Source organism: Amblyomma mixtum, chromosome 9 (assembly GCF_055824585.1).
Source record: "Amblyomma mixtum isolate Tamu chromosome 9, ASM5582458v1, whole genome shotgun sequence".
Lineage (NCBI taxonomy): Eukaryota > Metazoa > Arthropoda > Arachnida > Ixodida > Ixodidae > Amblyomma > Amblyomma mixtum.
In genome coordinates, this window is record NC_143020.1 from 64,593,405 (window position 1) to 64,619,057 (window position 25,653).

The 25,653-nt window shown below is 47.2% G+C and overlaps 1 protein-coding gene across 1 annotated transcript; it reads left to right on the forward strand.

Moving 5' to 3' along the window:
- The first annotated feature begins 443 nt into the window (after positions 1–443).
- On the forward strand, positions 444–12,028 carry LOC149329389 (uncharacterized). Its single transcript, XM_089559237.1, has 4 exons — positions 444–554; positions 6,915–7,079; positions 10,348–10,643; positions 11,800–12,028. The coding sequence occupies exons 1-4, from the start codon at positions 444–446 to the stop codon at positions 12,026–12,028; spliced, it is 801 nt and encodes a 266-aa protein (XP_089415363.1).
- Positions 12,029–25,653: the final 13,625 nt, after the last annotated feature.

Here is a 25,653-nt window from a genome sequence, read left to right on the forward strand (position 1 = left end):
GCGCGGAAGCAGTTTTTTCGCCCAAAGCCCTTCTCGCCCTGGAGCTCCCCTCTTGCTCTAAGCGACCCTCTCTCAAAGCCCCTAACAGATCACGTATGTGTCTCGTTAAATCTCGTACGGTGCCCAGATGTTCTCGTTTCAGTGTCCGGATGAGTGAAATTCAGTGCCCGGATGTTGGCTCTCGGTCTCGGCGTGACGTCACCGCACTGCCGATAACGGGAGCTAAAAGCATTTCATGCTTAAAAATTCTGGTGTCCCAGGTTTTTTACCGTGACTTAGAGCCGCTTAGCAGTGGCTTCAAATAGTAACACGGAGAGTCTACTCAATATGTACAAAATGAGACAGGAAGCCATTTGCCATTCGTGTACTTGCAGGCGGAGCCCCTGCTTGGGCTGGTCTACCGAGGCCCTCCTGCTCCCCGCCTGCAGGCATGTATGAGCGTCATGTTGGATGCGTTCGAAGACGAGACGCTGGCCGCAGCCAAAGAGGTGCTGGCTGGTACTGTCGACGACCTTGACAGCTTTCTGTTGGAGCTCGGACGCGACGCACGTCAGGTTAGCGATAATTATGCGTTTCTAAACCATGCATGTTGAAGAGCCGGAGGGTATGTGGACCACCGTCCTTAAATAAAACCTGGGCGACCGTGGGCCCGTAGTTTATTTTAGACCTGCTCATCCTCGACACAGAAAAAAGGAATCCATACAAGGGTTAATATTCTGAGCAGTTCTACCAGAACCATTATTTATTTTGATATGGAAAGGCTTTCACCAACAGAGATGTCATTAACACAATGGCTGAAAGAAGGAACAAGAAAGGATGGAGGCGAAAACCGTGAGTTAATGACATTCTAGTCGAAGTCAAGAGGAAGAAATGGGCTTGGGCAGGGCATGTATTGAGAAGGCAAGATAACCACTGGTCCTTAAGAGTAACGGAGTGGATTCCAAGAGAGGGCAAGCGTAGCAGGCAGCGGCAGAAGGTTAGGTGGGCGGATGAGATTAAGAAGTTTGCGGGGACATGGTGGGCGCCGCTGACAAAAGACAGGGTTTATTGGAGAGACAGAGGCCTTTGCCTTGCAGCGGGCATAGTCAGGTTGATGATGATGATAAGGATGATGCAAAATGTTCGGTTAGAAGCGTCCCGAAACCCCGATTGTGTATAGGTTTCAGAAGCAGCAAATACACAGGATAATTGGAGGATAAATAAATTCGTGAAAATGTTCGCTGTTGCAGTGGTCTTCAGTACAGTCGGGGACAAAAGTCTATGGACCACGTGTTCCTTAACGAAGCCGATAGCTCTATTAATATCCGGCGGCTGGATACCACACTTGTAGAGATGAAAGAACAATATTCAGACTTTAACTTCCACAAGTGTGGTCTCAAGACGCCGGTAAATAGCAGAGCTATCGGCTTAATTTGAGGAACATGTGGTCCACAGACTTTTGTCCCTGACTCTACGTTCAGACGAGTTGGCTGCTCCGCATCCACTCTGACTGTGAGCATTTGCATACGCATAGAAAGGAATTTGAAGGCCATGTCAGATGAATATGGATACGTGTACTGAATTCTTTCTCATTTCAGCATTCCTAGAATTTCAGTTTAATAGATCCTTTCAGGTGCCATGAGTTCGTCTCCTTCCCATCGGCGCTTGACTCCGCCACTGATCTGTGTTTCTCTGTATGTACTTGGCCTGTCTGTGGGAATCGACGACGTTTGCAACGTTGACACACTCGGAATGGAAGAGTGGCAGAATTGAGAGGGCACTGGGCTGAGTTATCTTTCATGGAGGAAAGTGCGCCGTTGAAATACTGAGCTCATTTCTTTGCTAACCTCATATACCCTAGGGAACTCCTGGCCGTTTTGTTGTTCTGTCGATGGTACACTAATTTTGAATCCCTCAAAAACAAATCATCACCCTGAATAACAATTGACGTGCTGTTAACGATGACTGTCCCTTTCTCTCGGTCGAAGCAACCAAAGAAAAAGAAAACATATGGGGCTGTAAATTAGCGTAGAAAGTTCGGACTAGATTTCCCTAGGCACATTGACCAATTTCCCTATAAATACTGCGTCTCCGCGCAACTTCCGGGGCATCTCACGCGATTAGTTTTAATTTCATTAAGAAGAAAGAATTAGGCTAATTCGCGTTGTGGGGTTTAAAGATCGACCCTCCTTTTTTCTGCAACTCATAGCGCTTTCTTCTACCCCTTGCTACCATCTCTCCTTTCAGCTTTACCTCCAGACTAGGCTAAATAAGGTAAATGCTGTTAATTACAAAGCTAATAAGAGCGGTTTTTTAAATTTCGGAAGTGTGTCATGCCCTATACCTTCCTCTTGGCCGCATTTTCGTTCTTTCCACACTGGATATTTTGGTGAATGTTCCATATCATTTGGTAAAATACCAAAAAGCAACTGGTTCGAGGCTTTTCTCTCTAACCGCTTGTAATTCGTTTCAGTTAACGACATAACCTCAAAGCGGAGCCGACTTCACTCAGGCATACCAACAAGGCTCCGTGCTTCATATTCGCTTCTTGTGCGCCATCACAAATTTAGTTATCTGCTGATTACCAATTTTATTGAAATAACTTTTCATGGTGGTTTAGCAAAGCTCCAGTGTGAACTTGAGGACATTTCTGCATGGGGTAAATTCTGATTATTTGAACTGATTGTTCGGCGTGAGCCCACGCACGTATCAAATATTTATGGCGAGCTAACCGTGAACTTTCTTAATAAACTGCCCTCAGATGCTTTATCAACTTACATATTCCTCGCCTTTAAAAATTCTTTAGATCTCCCTTACAGCATTGACTTCGATATAATGAGGATATGAAGTCAATGCTTTCTACGCGGGACGCAAAATTGTAATGCGGAAGCAACACTGCGCTAGGTGTGAGTGATTTCGCGGAGCCCCGGAGAGCCCCAACTGCGCATGCGCGAGGAGCGAGTGTGAGACAGTTACAACGTAATTTCCTTTCATAAAACACCATTTTCACTTTCTTCATTACGGCCCCCCCTTTCTCTTTCTTTTTTCCCTCCCATTTCCTCCTTCCTCTACAAACGGATGATGGGTGTCCGCCGAGATATGCGAGACAGTTACTGCGTAATTTCCTTTCCTCAAATACAATTTTCAGTTTCTTCATTACGGCCCCTCTCTCTTCTTTTACTCCTACTTCCTCCCTTTTTAATGCGCCATTTCCTTTCCTCAAAAAGCGTTGTCTTCAAAGGGCAAGGCATCGCGCCGAACGGGTGGTAGCGTTCCGTGAACTCCCTGGCAGCACTACAACATGTTGTCGCGTTTCACTCCTACAGGCGAAGCTCAAGCGTCATTAATCAGCAGTTAATTAGTAATTAGTCATTGATTAGTAATTTTCATTACATAATAGTTATTACTTAATTATGTGGGGCGTCATCCAGTGGTGACGTCACCAGTGCCACGGAGGCAGTAAATTGGTGCAGAAAACGCTTTCGCCTCTACGCAACAGTCAAAGTGCAACCTGAGATGCCACCGCCGCTGCGATTGCCGCGCCGTTGCTTCCGCAATACTACTCGGGATGGCCATTGGTCAAACCACAGCCAATTCTTTTAAAGGCCTTCTGGCAACCACCCCCTCATTCACTTATATTACCACCGAAAGTCGAGTAGGCCGTGGCAATTTGAAATCCATGTCAAATATACTTAATGTGCACATTAAAACTGGCTCAAAATAATTCTGCTCATTTTATTATTTCTGACTGCACCAGGACCGCGAATGCCAGCACCATGAATTCTATCCTTGAATTACCATCCTTTTCATGTTATTGTCAAAATGTTTCCCGAGTGCCTTTTTAATAATCCCAAGAAATTACGCCATGACCTTACCTCACCGCCTTCGCGCGTAACGCGCAGACCAGGTCGGCATCCGAGGTCGGCATCCTGCTCTGGCGGTGAAAGGCTTTCTTTAAATATTTTTTATACCTTCCGCATCCAACGAGCGGAATAGCCATGTCTCGACGACATTCTTTTTCCAAACGGCCTGCGTGAAAAAACACGGCGCGCCTTGAAACTCGTTCTCCGCTTTCTCGAAGAAACTGCACTAAGAGCGCGATTACAGCCCTCTAAATGTCACTTTAGCATGAGACAAGCCGTCTTTTTCATGCAAGTTTCGTCCACAGCCCTCAATTTCGAGCGCTCCCTTTCCCATTGGCCCGCCGCTCCGCGAATCCGCGACTGCGCCTCCCACGGGTCCGCGCGTGACCCGTGAATGCTCGATTCGAGCCTATTTCTTCCTCTCCGCCTTTTTGCCGAATTTTTGTCCTTGCCTTGCCTCCATTTCCATTCACCCAGACCCTTTTCATCACTATCCTTTCCCTCCAACTACCCCAAACACGGCGCAAAGGAGGTGATTCCCTCACAGAGGAGGCAGTTAGTTGAACGCGCCGTGTCCCCACTTTTCAACTCATATTCACCAAGAATCTCAAGAGGAAGAAGAAGGCGCGCGACGCGGCCGGTTCTGCCGCTCGCTCTTCTCGTAGTGTACGCACCCCGCTTCCACCGCGGCGACTACAGGCTCTGGCCGATCTCGTTCCGGACGGCGAATGACTTGCTCTCCTTACTTGCGACCCGTGCTCGATTGGTCTCGCGTCTTGTCTGCCTCATTTGCCTTTCACCCAGACCCTTCACATCTCTATTCTATCGACCCCATTTACCCAACGAGGCGCAACGGCGGTGATTCCCTCAGTTAGAGGAGACAGTTGAATGCGCCTCGACCCCCCTTCCTTCCTTCATCATCATCAAGAACCTCACTCACTCACTCCCCTTTTCTAACTCATAATCATGAAGAACCTCAAGAAGAAGAAGGAATGCTATAAATAGCATCCTCTGTCTAAAACTATTTTTCATATGGTTCCACGATTGAAGTAACTGCACCCACCGCTGCGCTGCTATCTATATTTTCATATTTGTCCTCAGGGTGCACCAAACAGATAAATACCTATAATCCGCTCTTTGTCTGGAGGTGGCGTAAGACGCTAGGGCACTGCACCACCTTCCGAGTTGCACTTCCAGCCACTCCTGCAAAATGGTTGTGTCCTAACAAAGCAGTATACAATATGCGGTACAATTACACCTGCTCTCAGGCGGCGCTATTCCTTTAGGTTGCTCTTACGTTAGACTCTAGACGTCGAGGCGAGGGAATTCACTGGAAGCATGTCCATGAAATCACCGCGAAATCACTTCTGTCGAAGAGAGCATTCGTGCACGCCACACCTCCGGAACAAAAAATGCTTCACACTAATATGTGTACGTAGCCAACGAAAGTGAAGAACGAAAGTTCGAGGCGCTTTTTTATAACGCGGGCAAAGAGCGGTAAGAATAAAACGTATCCTTCTCTTGCAAAGCCTACCCAAAGCATTAGCCAAGGCTGTTAACATTTGTTAACATATGAGGAGAAGAGATAGAACTACAGCAGTAGTTGAGTTTTCACAACAAATAATAGATATTTACGTGCCAATATAAAGTATGGGTACTCAAAAGTTATTCTTTAATGAATTTGTAATTCCAAACGAGGCGTACGATTCTACTTAAAACCCCTTTTTCAAAAGAATTCAGTGCTCACGTTTGCAGTATGAATGAGCATGAAGCCAACGAAAGTGAAGAACGGAAGTTCAAAGCGCTCTTTTATAACGCGAGCAAAGAGCGTTAAGAATGAAATGCATCCTTCTCTTGCATAACCTAACCAATGTGTAGAGTAACATTTCTTCTCATATGAGGACGAGAGATACCGCTATAGGAGTAGTTGAGTTTTCATAACACGGAATAGATATTTACCTGCCAATATAAAGTAAGGGTAATCAAAAGTTTTCCGTTAATGAATTTATAATTCAAAACAAGGCGTACGGTTGTACTTCAAACCCCTTTTCCAAAAGAATTCGGTGCTCATGTTTGCAGTATGAATGAGCTAGCATGTTTCTCATTTTAGCCGTAACGACCTAGTGTTCGGTCATCAACTTTTATGCGTAGCATATTGCAATCACTCAGTTCAGCCCTTGGGCGCGGCCGGGCAGCCACCAAATCACGTGACGTGACGTCACGTGGTTTGGTGACGACACGTCACGTGGTGACGTGACGTCACCAAACCACGTGAAAAAAAAAGAGAGAAAGAAGAGAGAAGAGGGACAAACTAAAAAAGAAAAAAAGAAAAAAGAAAAAAAAGAATAAAAAGGACGGCTGAGCATGGTGGCGGTTGCCACCGCCCCGTCTCAAAGGGGGCGCTCCTATCCATCCATCCATCCATCCGTCCGTCCGTCCGTCCGTCCGTCCGTCCGTCCGTCCGTCCGTCCGTCCGTCCGTCCGTCCGTCCGTCCGTCCGTCCGTCCGTCCGTCCGTCCGTCCGTCCGTCCGTCCGTCCGTCCGTCCGTCCGTCCGTCCGTCCGTCCGTCCGTCCGTCCGTCCGTCCGTCCGTCCGTCCGTCCGTCCGTCCGTCCGTCCGTCCGTCCGTCCGTCCGTCCGTCCGTCCGTCCATCCATCCATCCATCCATCCATCCATCCATCCATCCATCCATCCATCCATCCATCCATCCATCCATCCATCCATCCATCCATCCATCCATCCATCCATCCATCCATCCATCCATCCATCCATCCATCCATCCATCCATCCATCCATCCATCCATCCATCCATCCATCCATCCATCCATCCATCCATCCATCCATCCATCCATCCATCCATCCATCCATCCATCCATCCATCCATCCATCCATCCATCCATCCATCCATCCATCCATACGTCACGGAGGAAAAGCTGCTGAGAAAATCGAGTGCCGCCAAGCAATACCTCGCGCAAAAAGACCGCGCAATATGCAACGCATTCTTGGCTTAACCAAGCTAAGCCTGGGCATCTTTTTTTGTTATTGTCTTCTTCTTGTTGACTGCGTTGTAGGTGATGCGGAGATTCTTCCGCTTCACGACTGCCCAAGCTGACACGGACGCCGAGTACCTGGCCTTTCCGCGCGACTTCTTGTCAGGGGAGAAAGACGACACGGTCACCGCTCTGCTGGGCCCCAGCGACAGCGCACCGGTCAACATCACGCTGTTCTCCCCACAGGTGGGTGCACTGTCGAGGCCAAATCCACTGTATGCACAAATACACCTATATGGGCATAAAAAGGGGGTAAGCTCTCTTCTAGCACACTCTCTTTTAAGAGCACTGTGTGCTACCCAGGTTCCTGGGTAGGTTTAGGTCACTAAACATACGTAATGCTTACTCTTGACAACTGGCATATATTCCCACTGGCGAGCATAGTAACTTGATGCCGCTAGAGATAGGAGGAGTCTTTTAAACGCAGTACCGGTGGTCATGAGGTTAGCAAATAGGGGAGACTGGAACCTGAGTTAAAATCTTCGTAACTGTCCGAACTTCCCACGTTTTGAAGAGATTATTTGTTTCCGTTGCCAATCGTACGCATTCCATATTTCTAGCGATTAAAATCTATCCTAGGACTTGAACAGCGCACCCTTTCCTTTAAAGGGAGTCCGCTATAGCGCAGCTTACTCCTTTTTGCACTTTTCGTGTTGACAGTGTCTTTAGAGAAAGGGGGTAGGGAGGTTGAAGCTTTTCTACGGGAAATATTTACTTAGGTCAGCCTCATGGTCACCAGAGGGTTTCGTTTGGTAACGTTCGCCGCACATTGCTCGAATTAGTTTGGTCCTTCAAAGTGTTGGGCCTGGGAATCTTCTGTCAGTGTGCGGCACTTTCGTACTGTACAGCTTCCCCAAAACCAATCGAGATTTGTGGAATCAGAAACGTCAGGGATAGGACTACCTGCGTTACATCGCTGCTATACCGTTACGTAATAAACTTTTGTGCATGCTAATTGTAAGCTGTTACCCGCGAGACAGCGTCTGCACTTTTATCAGATATTTTCGCTGGGAGAAAACACGAAGTGTGTAACACTCACGCTTAAGCTCAAAATATTTCGATTAACTTCTGGTTTTTCAAAGAATGCCTGTGACATCCAGGCTGTTCTCTGACAAACGTCCATGACCTTTCGGGCCAAGATGTGCATCTAGTTGCGAGAAACTGTTACGGGATACAATGATGATCGATTTGCATCGAATTCTATTCATCGCTTTATTTCCGCAGATAAGCAGTGGCCATCCGTTTGCATTGTTCCAAAAGGCTAATGCAATGGTTAACCACATTACAGAAGATTAGGGGCGACACGCTCGCCTATGGTTAATGAAGTAGTACTAACACAATTTGCAGTAACACGTATCTCGGTAGGTGGCGCGAATTGGGGTCGCCACATGCGGGGATTGATGTCCCATGGAAATATTTGTGCATATTGCGCTGTGACGAACCCACAGTTTAAGATATATAAGTGTGGACAGTTACTGCCCGCCATGGGGGAGAGCACGCAGAGTTACTGTTCGCGCTCTAGAACATGCGCCGACCGCAGCTACGCGGGGGCGCTGCGGCGTGCGGTCCGCTTACGATGCAGTAGTTGCGTGGCGACGGACACAGCGAAGAGGGAGGTCCAGCTTTCGGTGGCGTTTGAAGCTGTGTTTAACTCAGTTTTCTGCCGCCAGAATGGATCGCAATGCGTGAATGTTAGGTTCTTTGCCTCTACGGTGTGGCTAGCACTTTGCACGAGTAGCGTTTACTAAATCTAGGCTTTGGTGTCGCGGTTTGGTACCACCTACAGTGGTCGTTGCGCAGACTCCCGTGGTTGGCCGAGACCGTTCGTGGCGGCCTATCCGCCTGGTGGCTGTGATGTGTAGGCGGTAGGTGCCGGCTACCTGCGAAGTCCAGCCAGCACTGCCTTCGGATGAAATTCGCCTACTTACCATTTTGGTAGAGTACTGGAACACCTTAGACAAGCGGACTTGTAATTCAGTTTAAAAAGATATGCAGATGTCCGAAATGCGGAATATTCATGGCAGACAGCCTAACGCAATCGGCATGTATACCTACAGCATCCAACGCGGCTTCGGCGAAGGCTACAATCTCTAATACGATAGCATTAGAAACCTTACGACTCGCAAAACACGTCCTGGTTAGTCATAAACTTCGCTGTTTGGTCGAGACAATGATGACGTGAGAGGGTCACATGACATGGACGCGCGCTGGTTGGTCGACTTGGTGAGTGACGTCATGAGACATCGCCGAGTTTGCAGCTGTGCTGGCAGGTGGCAGGTAACATGGCCGAGCGCTGATTGGTGGCCGGTGTATGTGAAGTCAGGAAAGCACGTGAAATGCCAGTTTGCAGGTGCCTTAGGCGTCGGTACGAGCTCTGGTCACGTGATATGGTCAAGCGTGGTGGCGGGCTAGGTGACAGTTAGCAGCTGCACTTGGTTCTGTGCAGACATTCTAGTCAGATCCGCGTATCAGGTTGTAATGGAGTTGGAATCGACGCTGCGTGTGTCTACCGAAATCCCCGCAAGCGGACAGGGCAAACACGGAAGTAGGTCACTGAAGACGCAGTAACGGCGCTTGTTAGGCTCAGCGTATGCGGCGAGCATTAATGGCAACAGAGGAGGAAAAGGCAGAGTGGAATTCAGTTTTTAACGCTATCGCATTCTCAACACATACCGAGGTTAAGTTTCCCTTAGATTTTTATATTGCAGGTTACCAGCATCCCTGGAGAGGAAAATGTAAACAGCTGTGCTTGTCTACTACTCACCCTTGGGGTGGAAAGGCTAAGGAAATGGTTTGAACCTAAGTTGTTCAAAGCGCAGCCAGCTATGGAAAGGAAAACGACAGGCGCGACGTTGAGAGGGGAAGCGAGCCGAATTGGTCAGAGAACAAACGCGAGGCGATACTATCCTAGTTAGTTATAAATAAAGGAGAAATTAGTATGGGCAGGAGGTGTAATGCCAAGGAAAGACGATAGATGGTGCTTAAGGTTTGCTGAGCAGATTTTAAGAAATGACAAACGTATCAAGGGGCAGCAGAATATCAGGTGGCCGGATGAGATTAGGAAGTCTTTGCAGTTGAGGCCGTCGCAGCTGGCACAGGGCAAGATTAACCCGGTGAATATGGGAGAAGCTTTTGCCTTGGAGTAGCCGTAGTTAGTTTGTTGATGATGTTAATAATGTGTTTTTTACAAATTTTGTCACAAAATATTATTTTGGCCATTGTTGTTTCCCAACTGCAATGTTTTTGTGCAGCAACAACTGAAATAAAGCAAGACTCAATTCATCCTTAGGCAGCAGGATTTGTCCGCAAAGCAAAACGTTGACCAAGACCAGAAGTGATGGCTTTTAACCTTGCTCGTCAATTCGTCCTTAGGCAGCAGGATTTGTCCGCATAGCAAAACTTTGACCAAGCTCAGAATCAGTGGTTCTTACCCTTACTGCTAAATGTTCTGCAGGCCCGCTTCATATACAAGGGTCGGCAGCGTCGACTGCTGGTCGCACCGGGCCTCCTGGGCCTGCTGGTGAACGTCTCGTCTAGTATGGGAGCCGTGCTGGTCCCCGCTATAGCTGCGCCTATTCTGCGAGCTATGCTCACGGATAAATGGCTCGAGGAGGCGCAGACAATGTCGCCCGATGGACTCGTGAGCAGTGTGGCGCAGTGTCTGGCCAGTCGGCTGAACATGAGTGAGGCCATGAGCAGGGCGACTGCTGCCGAGTCCGTTGTCCTGGAGCCGCTGATGCAGTTGTACAGGTAAGACTATTTTACGTCTGTGAGGTAAGACAACGGGTTCGCGATGTATAGAGAGTCGAAGATGAATGAACGCAATCTTTAAGGCGCGTGCGTTATATGCACTTTAAGGTGAACTCTAGACGGAATTCAACTCAAAGGAACTCAAGGCGGATGAGAGGCAGCAGGCGTATCTTTTTTAATAAAAAGTACAGTCGTGTCTCGTTAAAATCTACACTTTCGTCTGCGAGAAAGAGTGTCCATAAATAGAGTGTTTCCGTAATAGCGAGTCATAAAAAAAGGCGTAAAAAATTTGCGATAGGTCTGTTCTGTACTCCGTGGCCGCCAGTGATGTGGGAATTGACGAAATCTGGGAAGCTGCAAGCTGCCATCACCTTTTGTGCATTTTCACCCTGTCTATTTTCCGGACAGCGATTTCCCATGCTCACTGGGCCTAAATACATTCAGAAAGTTTCGACCCCGGAAAATCTGCCCACAATTCGAGTAGTCGGTAAAAATCATCATCATCATTTATTGTCCCATAAGGGCCCTGGGTTGGGCATTGCATAAGGGGGGGGGGGGGGGGAGGGGGTAACCAGTAAAGTGTGCACGTGGTCATCTTATTATACAGCGAAATAAAAAAAACAGAGAGGCAAGGTAACGTTATATATTCCTATAAAACCGGGGGTAATGAAAGGACAATACGAAAAAAAAAGACGAAGAGAACACCCATGCAATTCATTTCTGCATATGTGTACATGACATTCAACATCGTCATTCACAACTGACATTCCATTACGGGTGTGTTTTCGTTGCTTGTTGCTTGCCGTGCCATAAACTCAAGATTAGCGAGTGACAGATCAAAGCTGTTGATATGTGGAATTGTTGACGGCCCCTGGTTGTGCGCATGTGATGTGACAAGCCTTTAAATATGTACTCTAGAGCGAAAAATAAAACCAGTTGTTAGTAGCGCCATAGTCCTTCAATGAAAAAAAAAAACATTGAACTACTATGGTAGCGCCCTTCTGTGTCGTGTCGTCGTTCTCTCACCTGGTGTTCGTCTTTACCTATTTCAAAGAATAAGTACTGAGAAAAACATTACAAAAATATGTCTTTGGTGTCAGTTTCGCTGGCTCATGGAACAGGAAGAAAGGTGAAAAATTTATTCCCCTACTTCCAGGAAACGACTGTCCGACTCGGAGGGAACCGGCACCCTACTGCATTCCAGCTACACCAACGGCCAACTCTTCTACGTTCTATGGGCGCTCGGATACTGTGGCGAAGAAGAGGGCTCTGCCCTGGTCAATTCCGTGGCAAGGAACTCTGATCGTTTTTCCAGGGCATTCCAGTGCACGCCGGACGCTGCCATGTTCACCTTGGAAAAGTGCCCGCTGAACGCTGCAGTGTGACGATACGTTGGAGTCCTACCAACGTCGATTTTGCGTTCAGTCTCTTCCATTGTTTTCGTAGAGTACAAAAGGAAATGCGTACAGATGTTGCCATGGCTCTGTTTATTTGAATCACAAATCGCTCCTTACGCCAGAAATGAACGAAGCGTGAAGCGCAAACTTATGCTTAACTTTCAAATTAGCTTTCCCAAATTTTCTTGCACTCTCTGTTGCACTTCCTGGCAGGTAAGTTTGAAGCGTTTAAAATAGGTAGCGCGTGGCTACCATCTGCTGCGTATTAATTGCGCCTGTGCGATGACGTCGGTATTGCCTTCTCAATGGTACTCTCTAATCACCTATGCAGAAAAGCGGCGATGAATTCCTCTGTTTTCAAAGTTTTCTATATTTTATCATGGCACAATTTTAGCTGGCAATTAAGTGCTCGAGCTCGAAACCTCTCTGAGTGGAGGCGCCGACGATACAGGCATTCAGGCAGTGGCAAGGATTGAAGAGTATTCCACTGACTTTACAATTTGTTAGACCTTCTTTGCTAACGCAGTCGGAAGTTCCTCTCAAATATTTCATTTTACTCGGCTGCAGGCCACGCCACTCTACGGTCACTAAAACTGAAAGCAGGAGTCGCGCTTGATGCCAGTTCGCTGTGATGCTGGTGTATGGATTGGCCGCGTTCTACGTTGTTAATAAAACCACTGATAATATCTGCATGGGTAGCAGTCATCTTGATGTGTTTCTCTGCCTGCGGTGGTCACTTTGTCGGACTTTCCAAGAAATCATGCGCACAAGGCCGAGGACGGCGAAGCAGTCAAGGTACGAATTATTTCGAAAGCATAGTGACTCTTCTCCGTTCGTCAAAAAGGCGAGATGTTTATCATCGTAACACTATTTTCTGCGAAACTTTCCTCATGTTGTAAGCAAAACTCTGCGCATATTGCCACGTATCATTGTAGTGTCCGTTCGTTCGCGCAAGGCCGCAGGAAATGGGTGTTATCATTTTTGTTCTTGACGCGAGAAGCGACTGGACTAATCTCGATTGTTCACAGCCATGAAGAGCTGCATCTACGCATTTCCAGATTACTCTAGATGATCTCGACCTGTTATCTAGAAGTTTCCTTGCCGGCTTTAAATTGAACGATGCTGCGAGCAGTGGGCATTGGTAGATCGACGATTGACGAGCACGCTTGTTGCTTACGCCGCAACCGAGTGATTCAGTTCTTTTGCGGGCGCAAGTCAGCCCTAATAAAGAGCTTCGTTTCCAAGTATTTCTGCTGTCTTCCTGACCGCTGGACTGCCGTCACTACAACGTGACAATATCATTGGAAGGCTTTCACGCCATAAAAAGGAGTGTGCATTTTTGAGAAGGGCATTGGTGCTGCCAGTGTTTCCTAGTTGGGGGACGTTTTTTTTTTTTTAACTGAGGTGGAATAAACTTTATTTACTGAACATAAGTAGCTCTCCCAAACCGGGGGGGCTCCTAAAAGACCCGGAGCCCTCGGGCCTCCACTTCGCTGCTTGCCCGGGTGACCAGTCTTCGTTGGTTTATCGGGTCGGCAGATAGCAGAGGATCGCCCCAAGAAAAAAGTGATGGGTTTACGATGCGGCGACAGGCCGCGGTTGCCGACAGGTCCACAGGTAATGGTAGAGTTCTGCCTCTGGGGCCGGACAGGTGGCACAGTGAGCGGAGTGTAAGGTAGGATGTGTGGTTCGCAGTTACCGGCTGTGCACGCAAGTTGTTATGGAGCGTTCTCCAGACACTGAACTTCCGTGTGTCGAGAGAGGGAAGTTGTGGATACAGGCACCTATTCTCATGGTAGTAAGTAGCCACGGCGTGGTAGTCTGGCATGCCGTCGACGCCGATGCCACGATCTAGGGTTGGGAGATGGTTCTGTCAGCGCTCGGAAAAATTTTTCGAGCCTGCACATGCATGGCACGTGTTCATTACCGTGATACCCTGGTGCCCAGTTCATCACATGACTGTTGCGGGGTGGGTGAGTGTTCTAGTCCGAGCACGCGTAGGCGTTGTAACGAGGGGACAGCTTGGCCGTTGACGCTGACTTCGATGAGGAAGGGTTTTGTGGGCACGAACGGATCACGAGGAGTTCTGTTCTGCGGGGATGAGCAGGATAGGAAAATCTCGCCCGTGAACCTCTCGGCCCTCTCAATCTCGATTCGAAGGCTGTCTTGTGCCGCGCCGATCGACCCTCTTGTGGTCCAGATGGTGACACCATCCGCGTACATGCGTGATGCAAGTCGGGAATGTCGGCCACCGCTCGTGCGATTGGAGTCACGGCCACATTGAAAAGTTGGAGAAGTTTCAGCTCCCTCTGGTGTGCGTCTGTTTGAGAGAGAGAATATCTGGGTGGACACCGCTCTCGCGCTGAATTCCCCTGTGTGCTCCGTGAGAAAAGCTTTCGCATATATTCCAGATTATCATGTCACACCTTATCCTGGCGTGCGTGAGGAGGACGTGGTCACGGTGGACGTGGTCATAGAGGATGTGGGCACTTGTAGTGCCCGTACGGCCCAGATGTCGCCCGTGCGTTTGCGCGTATGGCGGACGGCTGCTTTTAGCTATTGCAAGACGTCCTGCGCCGAAAGATTTCGGTTGGGGCGAAGAACCACGCATATTCCAGGTGAAGCGTATCTGCCCTCCTGCCTTAGTTAAGCATGCCAGTCAACTCCACGAGGGACCCGTCATGCAGGTCCTCCCGGAGCCGGAGGCGTGTCTTAAAGCGACATCTTCTGTTGGATTTGTAAAATCGTCCTGCGTCACCCTATGATAGCAATGTCGTCTCTATGCCCCCTTAAAAGTTGCAATTCAGGTGAGAAATGTTCGCAAAGTTACTTTAAACTGTAAAACGCGTCCCTGTTGTGGATGTTTTATTGCCTTTAGATGTCATTGCATACGGCGGCAACAGAGGTACGGGATTGGTTTCATTTACTGACAGAAATAAATTGCCTTTTACGAGCAACATATATTTTCGTTGTGCTGACGCCTATCAGGAATGAACGATGACGGCAAAGGACTTTCGAAAGAAATGGTTTATTGGGCGAACTTGTGCCCTCTAATGTCAAAATACCTTGGTGACAGTGATAAAGGAACTGCATGTGTCTGCTGTCGAGAACAGAATTTCATTCACCCTCGGTCACACTCAATCTAGAGACTACAGCAAAAATCCTGGACAACCAGTTTAAAACGCCGGCAACGACCTCGACCTTCGTCGATACGGCCGCCCGTGATCCCATTCTTTTGTAATAAAAGAAATTTTCGTGGAATTAATTATCGTACTCGGCAAAATGCCCTAGGTAATTTTTGAAAGCAAGCTTACGTAACCTTTGGACAGTTTCCTCTCAGTCGGAAGAAATGGGAGCGCCTTTGTCGCACTATCCGTCGACGAAGATAACGAAGTTCTCCGGTTCGCCCCGCGCAGCGCGCGGTGGCAGCGCGTGAAAAAGGTGACAAGGGAAAGGCAACACCGGAGGCTCTGGGTCTTGACGTCGCTGGCGAAAAAGGGTAAGTAGCGTGGTGACCGCCGTATTTATCCCGTCCCTTTCTTACTGCCACTTTTAGAGCCCTAGAAACGCGCTGGCATCGGTGTCAGGTCTAGAGCTGGCGCCTGATCTTTGCTTGGACCCGTCGTGAACGTATTCGGCATTCCGCAGCTCGGACGATTTCAAGAGTTGAAAACAGGCGTTCCGCAGACGGACATTGGTCATTCGTCACAAAAAGGCGTTCTGTAGCTGGCGCGTACTAGGATGTCGCAAACGCGACGTTCTATGTCTTGCACTCAGCCAAGCCCCATGAAAATCCCGGTGCACAGATTTGACTTGACCGTGTGTTATGAAGGTGCTGTTCCACTGCTTCCAACGTAAAGGCACCCGTGTGCTGTGTGATGTCAGTGCGCGTTAATGACCCCTGGAGGTCGAAATTATTCCGGAGACCTCCGCTACGGCACCTCTTCCTCTCTATCTTCTTTCACTCCCAACTTCCTTCCTTCCCTTACGACGCGGTTCGAGTGAAACGCAGCCGCCGCGGCCAGGGTCGAGCCCGGGAACTCTGGGTCAGTAGCCGAGTGCCCTAACCAGTAAGCTACCGCGGTGGATCGATCGTCAGAACCGCCGCAAGTTTTCTTGCCTGCTAACCGCAGCGTCCGTTTCGCAGTTATGATGTTCGGTGGCTAATGCAGCAGAAGGCGAGGTCGACTGCCAGCCAGAAAGAAGACATTTCAATTCAAAATAAAATAAAAAACTAAACCTTGGCGGCCTTTTTAAGCACATTCTAGAAAGGAGAAAATTCTATAGCATTTGTCAGTTGGCTCAACCCACGAATTTCTAAACGACTCTTAAGATATTGGATGTGCGCCCATTCCAGAAAATGGATTAAGGTGGAATAGTGGGTTGGATCAGTGTACTTCCATATGTTAATCCAGTGTAATGTACTCGAACATTATTTTAATATGTAACATTATTAGGGGTTATTGGGGAAAGGAATAGCAGTAACTGTGTCACTTCTCAGTCGACACCTATAGTCAGATTTTAAAATTTGGCGTTGCTGATGACTTCAGGACCTTCTCGACCAGAGAATTTCCTTACGGAGAAAACGAAAAATTTTTGAGAGGACGACTACCTAAATGCTATCTCGTTAAAAAGAAAACATTCCTGTGCTGTGCGATGCCAGGTGAGGGTAAATAATCTTATATCTAAATTCGAAGTTCGCTGTTACTGTCTTTTGTGTGCAGCCTTGAGGCTCTCAACCTCACATACCTGACAATGTTACTTTAACGCGAAAACAGTTCTTGTCTCATTAGTGGCGTATAGAGGACCTGTCAGCAGAGCGTGTCACCAGATCGTCTCAGCATGAAAAATACCATTGCAAAAAAAAAAAAAAAACTTCGCCGGCATTGCGGTTCAAGCCCCCGTCCTCTGTGTATCAGGCGAGCGCGCAAACAATACGCAGGGAAGGGTGCTCCATTTTGTTTGTTGCCTGTTTTGAAAGTTTACAATAGGTCGTTGGTTCAAGCCTGTTAGAGGGGCACCAAGTGATCGCATTGTGGTGTGTACGATGGTAAAGCGTGTTCGGGATGTGCACTGTTAGTAGACAACGATGAATAACAAAAAGAAGTTTCTGTCGCCATCCAAAAGTGAGATAGAAGCGTCACGTGACAACGAGGACTTGGAAAGAAAAGTTCCTGGCGTTCAAATGCAAATGCATTTCTACGATGCAGCAGACTACAGTGCTCTCCAACTTTTTCTCATCTATTCCTTTCAGTAGGACAAGGTTGCCAACGTCGAACCTTCTACCACCAGCTTTGAGAGGGTGACTGTCGTCTACCCAACGCACAACGGTGACCGATGGCGCGTAACGTGGCTACCTTTCTCTGGAGGACGCTGATTGTGCAGGCCATTTGCCGGCACTACGTCTACACAGTCTTGGAGTTGGCGTCCGTACCCCTGCTCACCTACCTATTCATTTCAAGCGCTGGCGGGTCACTGCCACTGAGTAAGGAGCTGGAACCGATTCAACTCCCGGAACCGGAAGTTCCCACGCACGTGGTGTACGGACCCGACACTGAATACAACAAGAAGCTGGTGACCGCCGTTTACGGAGTCATCCTTGCGGCAGCAGAAGAAAATAAAGGACAAGGTTAGTCGCACGCGCCTGCTCGTCCACTTCCTCCACACGTTGCAGATCTCCGTTTCCGATGCATGCAATGATTGTTTGTATTAAGTACTGCTCTACAGCCCGAATTAGCTACAATTTAATTACAACTTATAAGAACAGACTTAGATGTTGCATCCCATTGGTTCCAAATACAGGGTGTTACACGTGAGTCTTTACACAATTTTTAAAGATATGCTTTTGAGTAATAAGGGCGCCTTTTTCGACATAGCAGTGCGAGGGGTGTAGTACTATCGGGGACAAAAGTGGTATACTCCACGCGGCGGGAGCCGGAGCAAAGGAAAACTGCGTTGCAACGCCACCTACAGGCGCAATCTCGGACCCAGATAACCAATCTGTGACCTTTATTATCAGCAGGCATGTCGCTTGGCTCGTTTGTTTCAAAAATGAGCTGCTTCCACGGCAAGTTAGCCACGCGCGCGCGGGCGTTTGATCGCATCATGACGGTGCGAACGCCGGCTCGGGAGCCATATCTCGAACGCGCGTTGTTAAAAAGAAGACACAAAATGAAAAGACGGCCACCAGATTGCTACTGCTGCGGCGCCGCTCGACATTTTGGCGAGCAAAAGCACGAAACATTGAAACGAGTCAAAAAACATGCCTGCTGATAATAAAGGTCACAGATTGGCTGTTTGGGTCCTGGATGCCGCCTGCAGATGGCGTTGAAACGCAGTTTTCCGTTGGTCTGGCTCCGGTCGCGTGGAGTATACCACTTTTGTCCCCGATAGTACATTACTATAGAGTTTAGACGCGCTAACTATGAGGTTGGTTAGCTAACATTGAATAGTTAACTTTTAAAGTATTCTTGCTAGGGCGATGTAGTACATTAGGATACAGTTAAGATCTGCTATCAGGCTGGTTAGCTAACCTTGAATAGTTAACTTTTTAACTATTTTTGCTAGGCTCTTTAATTATTGAGAGGCGTGTAGCGCGCCGTAAGTAATATTCATGTCAGTTTTTAGGATCTCGAAAATGTGGTTACCGTTGGCGCTATGGCCCAACAATTTTTGGCCACTTAGACGACTAACGTGCACTGGAAAGGTTGCTTTGCCCGCAAGCTTCTCCAAGGCGCATTTATTTTGGCACGGTGTAGACAAAATTTGCTGGGTCACAGCTTCGAGGATAGCCGCGTTTTCGAAATTCTAAAAACTGATATAGATATTACTTAATAATTAAGGAGCCTAGCAATAATAGTAAGAGTCAACTATTCAGGGTATTGTGGCGGAACAGCGCAAAACACCGGGACAAGAGACAAGCACCGGCCCAGACGAATATTTTTATCTGTTCAGTTTCTGAGAAAGTCCTTAGTAGCCGTATGGCTGCGCTTGGGTGGATGCCGATGAGTAATTACTCCCTTATTACAAATCTACTCCACACTGGGGGATTCCCCTAAACATTTCAATACAAGGCGCAAGACGTCAGTTCTTAATCAGATGATGAATTCATTTATTTGAATAATTAGGATATAGTTCAACCTATTTTAATGTGTTGTATCCCATTCCCACCTGGCATCCATGGCAGGCGGAAAAGTAGAATGAGGCAAATACCACTGAAATTTAGGTGAGTGGGAAAAAGCGTAAGTGTGAGCGGGTAGAGAGGGTGCGAGGCGACGGGTGCCTTTTGGCTTGAGAGATTATGGCAAGTGCGGAGGTATACATTACAGGAAGGCGGCCGCCACGGAAAGAACCCCGAAGGTGACTACTCTGCAAGGAGGAGGGCGGAGGAAGGCACAACCTGAGGGTGGTTTCAAGCCAGAACAAAATGCAAAGTTATAATCGCTTCTCTGATTCACGCTCTGAGCCAGTAAGCTTGGCTAATATTGACACGGTGCATTCCTTGTGTTCGATCTGCGGAGCTACCGAGGGCGCGTCTCCCCGACGTGAAGAAGCTGAAGTGAAACCTGGGCAGCTAATGTTCAGCCGTTCATGGTTAGCCTTCATGGTCAGCTCAGTTAGTAGAGTGACTGCTCCGGATAGGCGGCGATTCCAGAATCAAGACCAAGACCGTGCCAGTTTTTTTTTTAAACTACGAAGATTCGGAAAAGCTGCATAGATTCCCTTTGTAGCCGCGGTGGCTTAGTGGTTATGGCGCTCAGCTGCTGACCCACGGGTTCGATCCCGGCCGCGGTCGTCGCATTTCGATGGAAGTGAAATTCTAGAGGCCCGTGTACTGCGCGATGTTAGGGCACGTTAAAGAACCCCAGGCGGTCGAAATTTCCGGAGACCTTCACTATGGACGCCAAACCTTCATAAACTAATAAGCGAATCATGTCAATGTTTTTCCTCTTCAGAGCACCCTCAACTGCCACCAAGTGCTCGGAGCGTGCTTCGAATGGCCAGCTTCGCGAAGTTGAAGGCTGAGGACGACAGCAGTGGTCCTAAACAGCCCGCAGTACCTCCGGCTGAGCCCCCTGGAGAGACCCCAGGTGGACCACCAGCCGGTCCTCCCGGCGGTCCCCCAGGCGGGCCCCCCGGAGGGCCTCCTCCCAGGCCCCCTGTGAAGTACATAAACGAGAAAAGTGCCGACACTGTGGCCGAAGCCTGTAAGAAGGTTTTCACGGAGATCCCAAAAGAGGGTCCACGCCACAGGATAGTGGCGCTGTGCGTATCGCTACCCTCACCACCCAAGACCGCCGGGGCTGGTAGCCTGACGTACACATTGTTCACGCCTGTTGAGGAAGCGGGGATGATGAAGACTACCTTTCCCTTGGGCCAATATCTCGAGAAGGACCATGAGATTGGTGAGTAAGCCGCGCGGATGGCGGTGCCGCTAAGAATGGTTACTGAGAACCAGGCCAGCTATTGTTTCCTCTTGGTAAATGTCGGTTGTGTAGCCCTTCGTGACTGCTACAGAGGGCGCATTTTGGGATGTGAAAGTTTAGCTTAGGAACAGAAGGTTTTTATAGCGCGATCGCATAAAAGACCCCGTTACGCAGAAAATTCGGCGTCGGCGTTGTGAGCGAAAAATCACGGGCATGACTCTGGCAGGTTGTCCCCAGAGAGCAACCAAGGAGGCAGATGGGCCCCCTAGGTCACGTGACCTTGCGGCGCCGTCACAACCTGCCCACCTGATAGAGAGCAAACTGCCCACCGTGGCAGGTGCAGTTAAATTAGTGATTGGTCGCTCAAGAAGAGCAGCCTGGGCTGCACACCGCCCACAACCGGGAGCACCTGCCATCGCAGGGCAGCGCTGCATCTCTTAACCGTTGCACCATTACGCCGGGAGGGGTATGAGGAGTCCCATTAATCTGTTAATGTGAAGTAGAGAATGACCTTCTGCTTATAAGGGAATCAACTCGTGGACGCTACCGCGGCATACTCTTAGTGTCTCCTCCGAGTTTTTTTTCTTTTTTTCACGCCAGTCTATATACAGGGTGTTTCACCTAAGACTTTCTGCAATTTTTTAAAATAAGCTATTTGAATTAGATGCGCGCTTTTTCTGCCATAGCATTGTCAGTGGTGTAGTGCATCATAACGCAGCTAAGACGTGCTAACTAGCAGGCTTGTTAACCAATATTTAACAGTTAACTTTTAAACTATTATCGTTGGGCTCCTTAATTATTGAGAGGCATGCAGCCCACCGTAAGTAATATCCATATCCGTTTTTAGAATTTCGAGAACACGATTATCTTCGGCGCTGTGGCCCAACAAATTTCGCCTACATCGCGCAAAATACATGCGGTTTGAGAAGCTTGCAGGCAAAGCAACCTCTCTAGTGCACGTAACTTGTCGAAATGGCCATAATTTGTTGGGCTACAGCGCCGAGGATAATCGCGTTCTCGAAATTCTAAAAACGGATATGGACATCACTTACGGTGTGCTACATGCCTCTCAATAATTAGGGAGCCCTACGGTAATAGTTTAAAAGTTAACTATTAAATATTGGTTAACAAGCCTGCTAGTTAGCACGTCTTAGCTGCGTTATGATGTACTACACCACTGAGAATGCAATGCCAGAAAAAGCGCGCATCTAATTCAAATAGCTTATTTTTAAAAATTGCAGAAAGTCTTAGGTGAAACACCCTGTATAAACTCTTCACGTCTCGAGAACAAGGATTCGGAGATCGGCGACTAGAAGAGCCAGCGACTAGACTCAGGGATGCTCGTATAAAAAAATTACTGCGGCCTGCTTGAGAAAAGGAGCGGTTGTGAGCATAACTATATTCCATACTTTGGTATTGTATATCCTGTAAAAACTACGTTATAAGTCTGAGTATTCAAGCTCAGTTTTTCCTCGATTTCCTTTCAGGAACAGGGTGTGCTAAAATGGAACAACAATTTGATTTTCGGTTTTCTAACAAAATTGAGTGCTAAAACGTTCCTGAATACTATTTACTGACTCGGATGCTTTTCCATCCTTTAGTGGAGGCATAACAGGCCTTTTTTTGCAAAAACGAGCGGCGAACGGGCACACCCGATTTCATCACTGCCTGCACCTGCTCACATATATGTGATAAATAACTATTAGAAGCAGAACAAGGAATTTCAATAGCCTCCGCAGGTTCTCGAACAACTCCAAGGGAAAGTGGGAACGTGCAATCGCTGAGAGAATAATATGGACCATGGTGCAGAACATTTCTGCAGAGGCGGAGAGATTTTGCGAAGGTGGGATTAATAATCGTAACGCTTTAAATAAAAAATAACAGGCACTACAAACCTTTACATCGTATAATGGGAGATCTTGTTTCTATCAATAGCCCTAAGCACAGACGATTCTGCAAAATTTCTTCCAAAGCCCACAAGAAAACGCACATTAGACCATCCCATAACCACCCACTCCTCCCCCCCCCCAAAAAAAATAAATAAATAAAACTAAATAAAGCATGCACGCTGTAGCGGCGTTAGAGCTTCCCACGCTGTAAACTCGGGCCCTGCAGAGTATGCCCCGTCTGCGGGCCATCGAGCAAAATATTGTTTTTTTCAATTCAATTTTCAATTCAATCAATTTATTTAGCATTTCTTTCAATACAGAAATAAATGCAAGGATAAGAACAAAAAGCTGCTTCTCGAGCAGCTTGACAACGGTTCTTACCCCTTGTTTTCTCTTGGCAACGGATAACAGCAGAAATAATACAAAGCTGCGATTAAAATTGTACGAAGATAAGAGCATGTAGTATACATAGAAACTGTAAACACAAAATATATAGTAAACACAAAATACATAATATACATAGTAATTCCAAACAAAAATGCTGCATATTAGTAAAAAGTAATAATACTGGTTCAATGTAACTGATAGACATGGATTCAATAAGACGAATACTAATACTTAATCACCAATATTTTGCACACTGAAGAACATCTAACGGCGAAATTGATATATGGCTATACAGGACTAAAAACATTTCCTGCTACATTTGCAGGCATAGAAGCACAGACCACAGTTTTACCACAGACAGTGTAATGCAGCCACCATTAAAAATACGTGCACAAAAGGCTGCAATAATAAAACAAGATTTCAAAACATTGACGTTACCTCCCTAAATTGTGAGTGAACAAACACTTAAGGTGTTGTTTCGATAGTGCGTGGATGTCCGTGTTTGAATAATGATAGTTGTTAAGTAAAGTAGGCATAATGTATTGTAGTCTGTTGTGACCATGATTCGTGCGGGACAACAATTATACCTTGCGGCTTATACGATACGTGCTCGCTACAGGCCATACGGCAGGTTCACTCTGAACAGAAAGGAGTGAAAAAGGAGAAAGCTATCTTCTAGCGAACTCCTTTATATAAAAGGAATTACGCTAGAGGACAGTTTACTCCTTTTTGACTCCGATACAGGCGTGTTTGCGTTTTTCAATAGCAGTAATGTTGTAGTATAGTGTAGGTTAGAAGTGTGTGTAGTGTAGTGTAGTAGTAGTGCAGTAGAACTGCGTGAGCCAACCATACTGAATTAGTGTTCACTTGATCTGAGCTAGTTTCAAGAGGCGTCTCATAATCATGTCACCGTTTTTCCAGAGAAAGTCATGGGCTACCAGAGCGCCATCGAATTCACCCACTTTGCTCTTCAAAAAAAGACTCTAGCATCGCGGCAAGCAGAAGATTCGGCAGGGGAAGGTTTGGGACTAAACGTGAGTAATTCTGAAGTTTTCTATTTTTCTCAGGCTACTTTTTTTGGGGGAGAGGGAGTAAATGCAGTAATATCGCTGTCACTGGGGCAGTTTCAAAGATTCTGTAGTCAATGAACATCAAACTCAATTCAGATCGGCTAGTGTCATACGGTAGTTTTCAATGGCCATTGAACTAGACAGGCATAGACTCAACGGTGGTTCTCGAATAGACATTGGAATCTCAAGGGTCACTGAGAAAACCATAGCACTCACCATACGTTGAAAAATGAAATAAAATTCTAAATAAAAACTGCTTATGAGGCACGAAATTTCAGACTGCATTAGCCAGTTCATGGACTGGTTTTTATTTGGTGGTCAAAATGACAGCGGCGCAAAAGGTCCGGTGGGTAGATGTAAACAAGCTTACTGACATCTGGCGGATCGCATGCTCACGACTCAATGATCATTGAAATTCCCGCATACCCAACCATTTTGTAAAATGCGTTCTTCCACGACAAAGAGTTTATGACCGCAATTTTTTTTCACATATTGTATGATTTCATTATAACAATCAACATATCCGCATATCTTCCATCAGCAGGCTTGCGTTGTTTTTGCTATTAACGTTTATGCTACCGTCATAAACGTGCACCATTGGGCTTCTATGAGTCTTGGCAGCTCGACGCGAACGATGGAAAAACTTTAAAGGATTTTCTTGTGCATTGGAAGAATAGGCCAATACCTTCACTATTGATGGCGCAAGGGCATCTGTGGCCAAACAACGCAATGACACATGGTTGTTTCTTCTACTCAAGGTGGGGTAAAAGACCCATTTCCAATCGTTTCACCCTAAAGAAGCCGAGCACTAGGCAGGTGAAAAGCTTGTACCCATTGTATCACCGGTGGGTACCCGGCGGCACTGGGGATCGAACCACGCACCTCCAGCATGTGCGGTGGATGCTCAAGCAACTAGGCCACCCCTGCGGTCTTACTTCAATATTTCCACAAAAGTAATTTATAATATCACATTTGAATTTTTTTTTTTGGCAGCGGTGCCTCTAATGGCTCTCGCAAATTTCGGCAGCCATTCAAATATAGGCGTTCAGATTTCCCGTTCTGGGGTATAATTCTTACTGATGTCAAGGTGTACGGCAGCTCCAAATTAATGTCATTTTTTTCCCGGTTTTAGGACGTCGTCGGTCCTTCGAGCTGTTCCTGTTGGTGACACTTGTAAAATGTAAAGCAGGCTTTCTTGAGCCGCGATCCTATCCCAGATGCAGGCGACGCTATGCCATACATTTAGGAATACTGATGCATAAGGCCCGCAGTTGTAATTTGTATCTTCTAGCTTGAGATCAGTCATCGGTCGAAGCGCTCGCACCAATTCTTTTGTTTATAATCCTTGCTCGATCGGCGGTGTTTAACGAACCCCCTCACCGATGTCCATCATAAAAAAATATAAACATTCGGGCATATTATCAATATTACATGCCTCACTCCACAAAACTACTGCACTCTTATCATTTCATGTATCTTGTTAGGTTTGAAGTTAAGCAATCCCTAGAGTGTGGATGATGTGAGAGCGAAGTTTGCATCAAAAGTGTTTCGGGCAATTAAAAGAACAAAGGAGACGCGCAAGCCTTTCTGAATCGCGACGAATAGTTTTTCTTGATCTAGGATAACATTGAATCATTTCTAATCTCAGATGGAAACCCCGCATCTAGGAGTAGCGCCATTTTCAAGAACGTCTATGAATTATAAGACCAGTGCTTAAATACTTCTTGGTCGGATGCTCGCGGAATGAAAGATATTTTAAAACCGGCAATGCCCATGTTAAGAGAAAGAACTGCTACTTTTTTAATGCGCGGCCGTCTTAAAGAGACCCCGAATTGGCATAT

Excerpts from the sequence above, each read along its gene's own strand:
- LOC149329389 (XM_089559237.1), top strand. The coding sequence starts at position 444 with ATGTTGGATGCGTTCGAAGACGAGACGCTGGCCGCAGCCAAAGAGGTG. Across the intron at positions 555-6,914 it reads TCGGACGCGACGCACGTCAG|GTGATGCGGAGATTCTTCCG; the intron begins GTTAGCGATAAT and ends ACTGCGTTGTAG. Across the intron at positions 10,644-11,799 it reads CCGCTGATGCAGTTGTACAG|GAAACGACTGTCCGACTCGG; the intron begins GTAAGACTATTT and ends CCCTACTTCCAG.